This window comes from Nuphar pumila, chromosome 5 (genome assembly GCF_984573655.1).
Source record: "Nuphar pumila chromosome 5, dmNupPumi1.hap1.1, whole genome shotgun sequence".
NCBI lineage: Eukaryota > Viridiplantae > Streptophyta > Magnoliopsida > Nymphaeales > Nymphaeaceae > Nuphar > Nuphar pumila.
The window spans coordinates 35,481,828-35,494,923 of NC_143253.1; the positions used below are offsets into that span (position 1 = coordinate 35,481,828).

Below are 13,096 nucleotides of genomic sequence, written 5' to 3' on the forward strand. Positions count from 1 at the left end.
GATACAAAAACTTCGTGTGCTTTACTTTGACCCTTGAACCCGATATTGAGGTTCTTTCTCCTAGCCACGGTTTTAGGTAGAGTCTGTCACTTTACTTGGGGGTGGTGTATTCGACACAACTGTTGTTTTGGTATACCAAGAAAGTGACACTATTGGATGTTGATGTATAATGTTCCAAAGGTGATTCGTCCGAGGGCTAAGTTTGGAACCCAGTAAATAAAATACAACTTGTGTGCTAAGCTATCCTGGGAACCTAATTTGACCTCGGAAAATTGTACCCGTTTGGTGTATCCACGGGCAATGGTAATTAAAAAGAGAAACTTAAATTATATGCATTTAATAGGGCATGCATATGGAACAGAAAACTTTAATGAAAGATAATAAAGTGTTCATGCATTGCACATAAATCATGCATAATCCTGTTATGCATTAGAACATGCATATTTTACATGTTCCCTTAATTATTAAATGTTGATGAATGCATATTATTGTTCCCTAATACATGTCATATGGTTGTATTGCTTAAATAGTGATTGCTGCTATTACTTATATGTTTCTTCATGCTTAATAAATATTTCATGTTGCATGAATGCTTAATTGAATTATGTAATTGTCATAATTGCATTCTTCTAAATTATTGTATGAAATCTTATATGTGTTCTTTATGCTCATTTATTTCATTAGAGGGATTCGTACGCAGAATTCTTCGGATTTCTGACACCCTTTATTTGTGGTTTTTTCGCAGCCGCAGGAGACCAGTGAAGCGACTAGCTTCTGGGAGAGCTACGAGTGTCATGTTTTTGCTAAACAGTCACAGAGGGATAACATGGCTCAATCTTTTTCTTTATTTACTTTTATGTCATTAAAATAACTCTTAGATACTCTTTCTTTCATGTTTAATAAATAATGAGTTGCTACGGGTTGGGATGATAAGTGTAAGCTCTATTGTGGTTGGTTGTTTTATCCAATTGGGAGTGAAACTGTAAAGGCTGCGTGTTTCTGGAAAGACTTTCGCAATGGTTTAAAAAAAATCCGCATTTTCAAGGGATATGAGTTGGGGGCGTTACAACTTGTGCTTTTGTTTGCATGTTGATTTGCAAATTAAAGAATTGATTATTAATAATAGATAAAGATAAAGGAACAGTGTAATATACGTTATTATATCTCCCGTCGTTAGAATGAAAATCTTAGAGTTTCGATTTTGGGGGACCACGAGGATACAAAAACTTTGTGTGCGCTATTGTTACCCCTGAACCCGATATTGAGGTTCTTTCTTCTAGCTTCGGTTTTAGGGAGAGTCCGCCACTTTGCCTGGGGGTGGTGTGTAGACACAACTGTTATTTTGGTATACCAAGAAAATGGACACTTGTGGATGAGTGTTCCCTGGTGTCCCCGACATTAGATGGGTGGTCTAATGTTTTGAAAGTTGTTTCAGTCGATGGTTAAGTTTGGAACCTAGTAATAAAATACAAATTGTGTGTTAAGCTACCCTGAAAACATAACTTGACCTCGATGATTTTATATGTTTTGTGTATCCGCGGGTAACGGTAATTAAAAAGAGAAACTTAAATTATATGCATTTAATATAGACATGCATATAAAAAGAAAAGTCTAATAAGAGGTAATAATTTACTCATGCATTGCACTGAAGTCATGCATATTCCTGCTATGCATTAGATGATGCATGTTTACCTGTTCTCTTAACTGTTAAATATTGGTGAATGATAATGTTGTTCCCTAATGCATGCTAAATAATTATATTACTTAAATTGTGATTTCTGTTATTTATTAAATGTTCTCTCATGCTTAATAATTGTCTCTATTGCATGAATGCTTAATCAAATTATGAATTTGTCATAATTGCTTACCTCTAAGTTATTGCATGAATTTCTATCGGTATTCTTTATGCTAATTTGTTTCCTTAAAGGGATTCGTACGCAGAATTCCTCAGATTTCTGACACCCTATTTCTGTGTTTTTTTGCAGCCGTAGGAGATCAGTGAAGTGACTTGCTTTTAGGAGTGCTACACGTTTGCTAAACAACTTCACAGATGGACAACGTGGCTCTGCTTTGCTTTACTTTTTATTTACATTTAATTGTTCATGCACTCTGAATTTTCTTATGCTATTGTCTCAAGACTCTTTCTTACTTAATTAATAAATTTTTGGTTTGCAATGATATGGATGATAAATGTAAGATCCCTTGTAGTTGGTTGGTTATCCAATGGGGAGTTGAATTGTAAAGGCCCCGGGTTTCTTGGAATGTTTCCATAATGGTTTTAAAAAATAAATAAAAATTTTGCATTTTCAATGGATATGAGGTGGGGTTGTTACAACAAAGGTTTTGGTTCTTGAAGGGAAAGTTGTCCATGATAATAACCATGTACAAATTGATGGAGGTTGTTGAAGCGTGACTTTGGATCGGGTGTGGATCCTGATTTAGATACGTGTTGTATGTTTGTTTGGTGCTATTATTGTAACAACAAAAAACAAATGTTTTGATTTGGGCCGGATCTGGACCACCGCCTCTCGCTGTCTTTTAAGACAGCGAGGCAGGCGGGAGGAGGGTTATGAAACCCCCTCACCGCCTCTCGCCCTCTCGTCTCTTCCCGACTCTCTCTCTCGCTCATCCACCGTCACCGACGCCGGCGACTCTCGACAGCCCGCCGCCGGCGACTCTCGACAGCCCGCCGCCACCGACATCATCAACCCTCTTCCTGCCGGCGAGCTTCCCTCCGGCGACCACCAGGTACGCCTTTCTCCCCCTTTTCGTTGCCTCTTCTCCCTCTTTTCTCCTCTTCTTCCTGTCATCGACAGACGGGGGCAAAGCCCTTCCCGTCGGTTGTTTACGACGGAGGAGGGCCATGCGACAGGGGTTTTAACCCCACCTGTTGCTGACAGGTCGGCAGGGATAAAACCCCTGCCGCCTGTGAGGAGGGTTTCGGCAGGGGGTTTTGGGGCCCCCTGTCTGCCCTTTTAACTTTTCCAGGGAGGGTCGAGACCCCTCCCTGCCTCCTGTTCCTCTAAGGAATCGACAGGGACCTTTGGTCCCTGTCTCGTATCCTGTTAAGCAAATCGACAGGGGCCTTTGGCCCCTGCCTCCTCTCCCAAAGGTCGCAGGGGGTCTATTGGCCCCTGCGTCTTTCTCTCGTTGCTTATTTTCCTGGCAGGGGCCATCGACCCCTGCCCTTTTTTTTTGTTGTTGCTATTCCATCAGGGGCCATCAACCCCTGCCTTTGTACTTTTCCAGCAGGGGCCGATGGTCCCCTGCTTTTCTTTTCCTTTTTCTTTTAAGATTTCCAACAGGGGTCGAAGGCCCCTGTCTTTTTCTTAAAAATAACCAGCGGGGGCTGATGGCCCCTGTACCTGTTCTTTAGCGGCAAGGGTCATTTGGCCCTGCCCCATCCTTTTTTCGAGTCAATCGGGACGGTTGGCTCCAGCCCTATGTATCGGAGAAGTTGAGTCTTCGCCTTTCTTTTGCTTTTGTTTGGGTTTGCATGTTAATATCGCATAATTGCAGCTACGATGGATCCCACTCGCGCTCTGCGACCCGAGCCGTCAATCGTGTACATCCGCAGACGCCAGCGAGCTCGTAACTCTCCAAGGTAGGGGAAGATTGCACGGAAGACTTGGATAATTGAATTAAGTTCAATTAAACTAAAAACGATCATTAAATGAATATATATATATATACACACATATATATATTTATACGAGTATGCACTTCACTCAAGGATGCAGTTTTGCAATCCTTGCCCTTTACCTTCTATCAGTTTTTACTTGTTGTCACGCATTGCGTCGAGATTTAGCGTTGAACTTCTGCTTACTGTCTTTACCTTGTCGTCGCGCTCTGCGCCTAGGCTCTTGCTTTTGCATATGTGTTGGTATTGCCTTGCTATTGCAGATGACGTGCAGGTTCTTGCTCTTTGCGTATGCCTTAAAGGCATCCTCGTGGAGGATGCAAGGGGCATTTACCACTCTCCCTCTTGCGACAAGAGTTCAGTCGGGAGCGAGCGACACATCCTCGTCTAAGGAGCGGGATACCTCGCAAGGATCCTGGCTCTTAGTGTGCGCAGTCCTGCAGAGTCGACTTGAGATTTCAGGGAGCTGCTCAAAAGCATCAAAGACTGCTCCAAATCAAAGCATTTGGAAGGAAGTGACTGGCTGGTTCTGCTCGCCTTTTTGGCATATCTCAGGTGATCCCGAATTGGGGGTTCGAGCGAACTTCTTAGCGGGTGTTCTGTTGAGAAACCCGTATCCCGTCTATCGAGGTCGGTATCGAGTCATGCGAGACATGTAGATACCTCGATAGCGGATGTGATTCGAGATAATCACATGCATAATGTTGGCACAAGGTACTGTTGTTTCAAAAGATAAAGTAAAGTTGATAAACTTTACATCTTTGTAAAACACTCCTGTTGAGGCTTCTATTGAGGAGCTATACCCCCTTCATCTTAGAGTACTTTTAGTCGTGCACGACACGTCTAGTACTGCGATGATCAGATGAGACGGTCGTGCGACCTCGAACAATGCTAAATGCACAATGTTGTAATCACATAAATGGCCTCACATTCGCCTTCACAGGCAAGATGCTCTAGTGGTTTGAAGACCACAACATATGATGGGTCATTAGTTAAGCAACCCCTAATACACCCATTCGCTTCTGGTTGTTCTGTCAAGGGAGAGGACAGAGCGATACAAAAAATCCAATGGACAGGTTGTTAACAACCACCCTACGGGCAATGATCCGGCTTCCCTAGTCATTGGAGTTAGGGGAAAGGGGCTACAATAGCTAGCTCAACACTTCTGCAGAAGTTGGATGCATCTGTGGCACTGCTTTTCATCCTCTGGGGAATCCTCTCTCGGCTAAAGCCGTCCCCTTTGGAGCGGACTCAACTAGCTATTCGGGTTATTGGAAATACATAGAATAACAGACGCCCGAACTAGTCTCAGTTGTTTCTACGTTTTGCCTGCGCGTACCCGCAGACCAGTAATATTGGAACATAAAGTTTGTTCACATTGGTTGTTGGGTCGTGAGACTCGCTTGCACTACTGATTCGCTTGCACTACTGATTCGCTTGCACTACTGACTCGCTTGCACTACTGATTCGCTTGCACTACTGACTCGCTTGCACTACTTATTCGCTTGCACTACTTGTTTGCTTGCACTACTTACGCGTTTGCACTAGTTATCTGCGTGCATTGCTTGCATGTTTAACTGCATATCTGCTTTAAACTGCGTAACCTACTGAATTAAATTTACATAATTCAGTTCCTTGTAGTCTCTCTTGTGCACCTACTAGTTTTTCGCGAAACTAACCCATTCTATGGGTAAAGGTGATGATTAGGTACACCACAGGCGATGGCAAGATGGCTCAAAGACGTTCTTCTTCCTGCTCTTAGCTCGCGTCTTGTTGTTTGGGGTTTTGTAATGGATTTTCCTTGGGATATCCGAATTTTATACTATTTGGAGAACTTCTTAAATGAAAGTGGCTTTTCCAAGTGTTTGCAAGTAGCATGGGTTGTGCGTTTTGGTTCTTTTAGCTAACGCGCCCAAAGTTGTCAGCTTGCCTTTCTGAAATTAACAAAAGTATAGTCTTCCGCTGATTTCGTAAACCATCTCTGAGATGAGATTCCTTTTTAGTCTCTTGTCTGTTTTTCTGAAAGGTTTGCAAGTTTGAAATTTTGGGGCGTTACAATTATTCTTTTATTATTTGGTTTTGTTTTGCGCTTATTATTTTCCTATGATGTATTTTATTCATAATGACAACTTTGTAATGTGTCATGAAAAGCAACATAAAGGAATAGAAGTGCGCAAGTTGTCCTATCTTTGGGACGTGTGGGGGATTGCAGCCTCTATCCCTCTTGTTATCTCTCTCTATCATTGCAGAAGTGCATTTATTGAATCATATGGATACCAGAAATTTATACTAAATCACTATAATTAGGAACATTAAATAATGAAACTAAGTTTGAATTGAAATGTAATGTAATTGATGACACATTTTAAAAGAAAAAGAACTTAAATAATACAAAATAAGATCATAAAAGAAAATAGATAAAGTTAATGACACAATGTTGACTGTGTGAAACTGGTTTGATTATGTCCATGAAGTGTTGTATTGTGTCCGTGAAGTGTCCGGGTGTCATGTCATGTTGACACAGGATACACGTGCTAAGTGAAGTGCCCATGTGACATAGCTTGGAATAACAACAGCCCTGTCCTCTACTGCCCTCCTTTTATAATGACTTGAATAGGTTTCTGGGAAGTTACCAGAATACACTTGATACAATAATAAAATACATCAGCATATGAATTATATGAAAAAAGTTTGAAATAGCCCTGTTAAATCCCAATGACATTCCTAACAAGAAGATCAAGAATATTGAGGATCTAAGAGATCAAGGAAGGAACAGTAGCCCATGACCTTTTTTAGGCTTACATGAAAGGAATCTAGTCTCCAAATCTTCTAGTTTGAAGAAAAGAAGTATTTTGGAAGAAGAGTGGTTTCTGCTCAGGACTACACGATTCCTAATGTGAGTGACATGCTATTTATTTCACTTTTTTATTGAATTAAGTGCACAAAATTATACCTGTGCCACTGATAAGTATATTAGGGGAAGAATTGCATTAGTATCCCAAGGTTCTAGATAATACACGTTACAAAATATATATGTATATGTAAATGTAGCATTCATGTATGTAGCTCCTAGTAGGGCTGTTAGTTTCCAATATGGTTGTGTTTCATTTTTCCAGAACTCGTGATGTAGGTATTTCATGCTTATTGACTTTGTGAGATGATATATGTCCATCTTGTAAGTCATTGCATTGACAGGATCATATCTAACCCTGGAATCCATATTCTTGCTCCAAGGGATGACTTCCATGAGCTTTTCTTTTCTTTCTTACAGCAATTATTACATTCATAATCAAATTTATGACCTGTTGATGAAAGGTGCTCTTACTGATAGTGTCTGGCTAAATGAATAATTTAAGTGATTATTACTTCTTTCCTTGCCAATTTGCTTTTTTACAGTTTGTCATGTCTCTTTTGGCAACTTGCTCCTCTTCATTAGATTTCTAATGTTTATTTGAACAGCAACTTCCAGTTCTAATTTTGACAGCCAGTTCCATGTCCAGCACCTGATCCGTAAGCTGGGGGCTGAGCCTTATATTGCTCAACGCACACTACTTTTAGTTACTCAGACAGTTTGTACCCTAGTTGACAGCTTGCATTGTATGGATCCATTTGATGATGCCCTACTTACTGTCCATGATTCTATGTTTATGATGTAAGAAAAACTTCTCTTTGATCCATAAGTCTAATAATTTAATTTGTCGTATTGAAAGCTCAGCATGTTCTTGTCACAAGAGTACTTTTATTCTTGTTTTATTAGCTTAGAATTACAAAAAGTTGTTCTCTTGCTTATTGTACACATTGGCGTGCATGATCCATGCACAAAAATGCATATGTTTTGGCCATTCCTAACTCTATGATGAAATGTGTTAAAATATGTATCTATATAGTTATATATATGTATATAACTATATTTCTGATTATGTAATTTGTATTGCCCTTCAGGGGCATTTTGATCTTTTCACTTTTGTAGGGAACAGTTTTGTCTTTTGTATATTTATTTTTCCTCCTTTCTTTTTATGACATTTAATTATTGTATGAGGGATCTATGGTCAAAAGACCATACAGTCGTTGGGAGCTCCCAACAACTCTAGTGTAAGCTCTCCAAGGTCTCCACTTGTATATAAAGGGGCTGTTTGCCCCATCTCCATGTTTTTGCTAAGCATGTTACTGATCAATACATTAATATTTTTTACCTCTTTGTGTTCTTGTTAAGCTCTTTGAAGCTTTTGTATGCACTTTGTGCTTGTGTAGTGCCTTAGTGCATTTGTATTGTCCCATAAGGGACTTGTGTATGTGTGTGCACATTATATTTCTTGTTTCTGCTTGTTTCATTACAATATGACCTAGGATTGTGAATTCAGTGAACTGTTATATGAAGACCTTGGCAAATCTAGTTTTGCATAGCATGAGTGGCAACAAAGATAGAACTAAAACAAATGTTGGTATTAGTGATCACTATGCAAGTTCTCAGAGAGCCTTTTTCCAATTGAACTGTTTTAGGCTCATTCAGCAGGGAGGAAAGACCAAGTTTTACTGAGCCCTGCCCACAGTTTTCAGAATCAGGTCTGGGAAAGATCTGTCCTGGCATGGGACTAAATATATGCCTAAGAATGTCTCTTATTGGGTTGGACTGGATCAGAGACATCAGGCATAAGCTATTTGCTACGTTGGCTCAGTTGTGGCCAGAATGTCCACCTTTTTTCTAAATGAACAATAGTATATGGTGAAACTTAGTACATGATAGTTGCTAAGACCTGAGAGTGAAGTGCAAGTCTGAAAAAGAGGACTCCAATTTGGACATGGACATACACGTCTGAATATATATGTTCCTTAGATGTCAAAATTAATGAACTTGAATTATCAATTAAATTACTATACATGTTTCACATATATTTGTGTTGATAACATAATTATGTTATAACTATATGTTTAAGGTTAAATGTTTTTTTTCCAATCCACACACATGCATAGGGTGCATACCCTTCACTTGCATACCTATACTTATCTACGCATAAGTTTTGTGATATGGATAACACTCGCTTCTGGAAAAAGTCTAGTAATATGCTGGAGCGTGTTCCATCTGGTTGGGAGTGAGCTCCCATCCAGTTGAGCACATGTTAAAGCCTTAGATGAATTGGAAGCTGGAATGTGTTATAAATACTAGAATCCTGTGACTATTGCACAAAGAAGTGGCATAAATTTTGTGCAAGACATGAGGGTTTTAATTTCAGAAAACAGTAACATAAATTTTGTGCAAAACATGAGTGTTTCAAATATGTTGGTTATTTGCGATAGCTCACTATAAATGGAACAGGACAACGTCAAAATTATAATCATGAATAATGGCAAGAAATCATGATTTTAAAATTGCATTAGAATTCACCTATCACCCATCTTCGATAATCATGATTTTTTATTTTTTTTCTTTATGTATATTTTTCATTTTAATATTTTTTTATTTTCAATATACAAAACATTTTAGATGCCTTACTAGAAAATGAAAAAAAATTGAAAATTTTTGCCAGCTTTTATCTTTCCAAGAAAAAAACCCATAAAAACACAATTTGTGGCCGCAGTCAGAAAGCTACCATTTTTCTGGCAGAAGATAAACTACTGATGTTGAGTTGAAGTAATCAATTTGGCTGAATTAAGTTGCTCTTTCAACAGTCCACGGAAATGTTCTTATCTAATGTCATGTTCTAAGTAGATGAAGGTATGTGTTGTGGGTCTTACATGTCACACAATTATTTTTCTGTTGTAGAATTGCCATTTACAATATTATGATCATTAGTTTCAGAAAATGTAATTGTAAAGAATCCAAAACCCACCCCACACTATGGGGCTATCCCCGAGCTTGATATTTGGATAAGATGCATCCTTGGAAATCACATTTGTGGACAATAAGATGTTTAATAGAACTAAACAGACATACAGTTTTTGGATGTTTAGCTAACTAGACAAATTGAAAGTGGCTACCCAACATCTCTTTTAACAAAGGAGAAAATCATCCTTAAGTTAAAAATGCTGTGGGCTATAAAAATTTGCAGCATGAATATTTCCCATTATGGATCTAATCAGTCATAGATTCTCCTAGCTTGTCCAAAAGTTGATGAGCTGGTGTTTAAAGCTGTATTGGTCACATGGTTTCTAACTTTCTAGTTTACAATAAAACTACACATCAACTGATATAACCATTTAGTGTTATTAGTAACTGAACCTATTTTGTGTATGTGCCTAACAAATGAATATGGCTTCATGTCTGCACATTTGTCATAGAGCAAGTATTTCGTCCAATAAAGTACAAGTGTTGTTTCTTATCTTCCGCTAAAAATTTTACTCGTATTCTTGTACATTAATTGCTTTGGATGGTACTGCTTCAGTTCCTAATTGCTTGTAGTATAACTTCAGTGATTTATATTCTTTGTGACAATGTTCATGCATCGTTTAAATGAGAAAATTTTCAGTGGTCAGGGATTTATCATGTAAACTAGTTATGGTAAATTTGGACTTTGAATTTGTTTCAAGATCTGTGTACCCAAGGGTAGCGTTTAAGTTCTTGTGCCTGGGAACAGGCTTCGGCTTATGGAGTTCTTGGTTTCTGACTATGTATACACTTGGATAATTAAAGAAGGTTTTGAAAAAGGTAAATGTTTTCAGTGTTGTTCCCCTACTTTTATTTTTGTACTTATCACCAACTTAGGTTGTTTTCTATCTATTCTCAATCTTGTAGCATCTATGCTTGAAACTATTGGAATTTCATGCAAGAAAGAACGGCAGGAATCATAGCTCTTGTACACTAGTTTTGTGCTGAAAGAAATACATCCTCTATGATGGCAGATATGTAGAAGTTGGATGTTGTAACAAATAACATTTTATGGAAGGAGACGAGCTGCATACTTGTATGCACATTCTCTTGTGCCTGTGAACACATAACCCCACATGCTTTCATTTTTTTTAGTCTCTTGTGATTACCATAGCTTTAATCTAATATAATTTCATGAAATGCTAGGAGTTTCTTCTGTGCATAACCTTTCAAAATGGATTCTGCACTTGCTAATTTGTTACTGAACTCACCCTAACAGATGTTTAAAATGGATAGGTAAATAAAACCATGGAAATTTGATTGAATGTCAAATCTAGAAGAAACAATGTTGTCAATATTAGTATCGGCCCTGAATCGTTTGGCCACTGATTCAGTTGTATCAGCCGATACCGATACTCAGGTGAATCGTTCTGTATTGGCCCAAAAATAAAAAAAAAATTATTACGTGTCCATCATAATGTGACACGTGTTAAAACTATTAAAATAATTTTAAAATAATTTTAAAATAATATAAAAAATATTTTTTGGTATTTTTTACATTTATTAAAAAATAGCTGATTCAGGCTTGCAGCATATCGATTTTCTTCCGATACACACCAATACTGGTAACATTGAAAAGAAACGAATAGAAAACCTACATGGCCTAGTGATCTTTTACTGTTCAAAAGATTCTTGATGGCTAGATATTGAAGAACACTTGTTTTGTTTTATCAAGATTGGAAATCTAGGAACAAAACCAGACTTTATTAGGCCGCCTTTTCCCTCTTTTCTTTTTTTCCCCTTTTGGCACTGGGCAATATGTTGGGTGAACCCTTCCGGGGTTCAGATCCAGTATCCCGTGTCTAAGATAGTGCAACTGCATATATTGCTGATCCAGCACTCTGCCCATCATGAACACTAGAAACATTTTCAAAATCATTTTTTTTCCTTAGTTTCTCACCACCAAAGTGGAACTTGTGATATTTCACTTGAGGAAAGTCTGCTTATACAAACTGGAAGATTTCTCAACTTCACCACCCATTGAACATTCTCAAAATGATGCACGACAACAAAAAATAAAATGATCTCATACAGAAAAAAATGAAGGGCAGGCAAAAAAGGTCGTTCCAGATGGAGTATAGGAGGGGGGGCTCTAATATAATTATATTCAATCCAAAATTACCTCCTAGCGTGTCACTAATTATCATAATTTAAAGGAGATATGCACGTCATGCTATACCAACCATTTGTAATGGGAACAGGTGGCAGCACATGTTTCTTGAGCATATCAAGTGCTCTAGTAATGCAAGATGATGGGTAATGCATCATATATGGTCTTTACTCGAAAATATGAGCTAGACTATAGGATGGTTTAGAACTTATAACGTATGCTTACGACTATAGCAAGATACTGTAGGTTCAACAAGGATTCTTTCTATGGCCTCTGTTTGCCTCTTTTGTCCAATAGTTGTATTCTGTCAAATTTTGAGGTGATAGCAAAAAGAATTGGAACCAAGAGTTCTTTTAATTTGAAATATGTGTTTTTGCCATTGATCATTGTAATTGATGAGTAAGATGACTATAAGAAGCTCAGATAAGTAGCAGTTAAGCTGACTCTTGTGGAATTACATGAAACAATTGTCAAACAAATCCTTATTATAAAGTCTCATACTCATCCACTTAAGCAAGCTATGGTTATTTGAAACTGATAATATATATATAGAGAGAGACGCATGCTGTTCCCTGAAGAAAATTGATGGTTCTGCTTAAGTCCTTGTTTAAAAGTGGCTTCTGGATGTTAATATCCATCAGTCATAAAATTTGACATGTTTTCCATAGTAGCTTTGTGAAAATGAGGACTGGACATTGACTCAGAACTTTACAGGGTTGTTCGAAGAATCATTGAGGTGGATCATGCAAACAAAGAAATCATTGGAGCTGCTGGAAAACAGGAACGGTCTTTACATAATTCAGCTGGACCGCGTGATTGGAGAACTGTCAAAACAGGTGGGACGAGTTTCACGCACTGACATCAAAAAGTCGATCAATATGGAGACTCTTGAGACTTTGTTCCACTGATCGATGTATCATTTGGAAATAGTTGCATGACATGCTTTATGTGGCTTAATTTCATCAAGGTTTCACATAGTGTGAAATGTGTCTGCTGCAAGTGGGATGTAATTCTTTTAAAGCCTACAAACCAGTCTCTTGGTCTCAGATTAGCAGCGGAAATGGGCCAAACTGGGGCCAGGCCTGATGGTATGGACCAGAACCCAAGTGTACTTTGGTGCGAGTGGCAAGCTTGCAGCCCTACAATGAGTTAAGCCTGCATCTGACATGTTAGATCTGCATGCATATGCTCCGCATTACCACTAAGTTCCACAATGACACCTGTTCCATACCAACCCAACCATTGTTTATGACGACCCATGATCTGGCTCCTGGGATCATCTGGCTCGGGTGCACTTGATGTCAAACCTAGACAGGGTAACAATCGTTTATAGGTACAAAGTACAAACACTTCTTCACTGTAGGCATTTTCATCTTTTGGGTGGTTCTTCAAGAAACTAACCTTACAGATGTAATCTATGTGTTTTGCTTAGTGAAAATTGCATCTTAGATTGTCTGCTTACAACATGTAGGCAGGCTTTTTA

At 38.4% G+C, this 13,096-nt stretch overlaps 1 protein-coding gene across 1 annotated transcript in view; it reads left to right on the forward strand.

Annotated features, from left to right (window-relative positions):
* Positions 1–12,588, forward strand: part of MPS1 (multipolar spindle 1) — a 48,009-nt gene extending 35,421 nt beyond the window's left edge. The window contains exons 4-6 of the mRNA XM_090007349.1: positions 7,100–7,292; positions 10,213–10,283; positions 12,328–12,588. Coding sequence (XP_089863475.1) covers positions 7,100–7,292; positions 10,213–10,283; positions 12,328–12,521 — 458 coding nt within the window. The 3' untranslated portion in view covers positions 12,522–12,588. The remainder of the gene's footprint in view (positions 1–7,099; positions 7,293–10,212; positions 10,284–12,327) is intronic.
* The last annotated feature ends 508 nt before the right edge of the window (positions 12,589–13,096 follow it).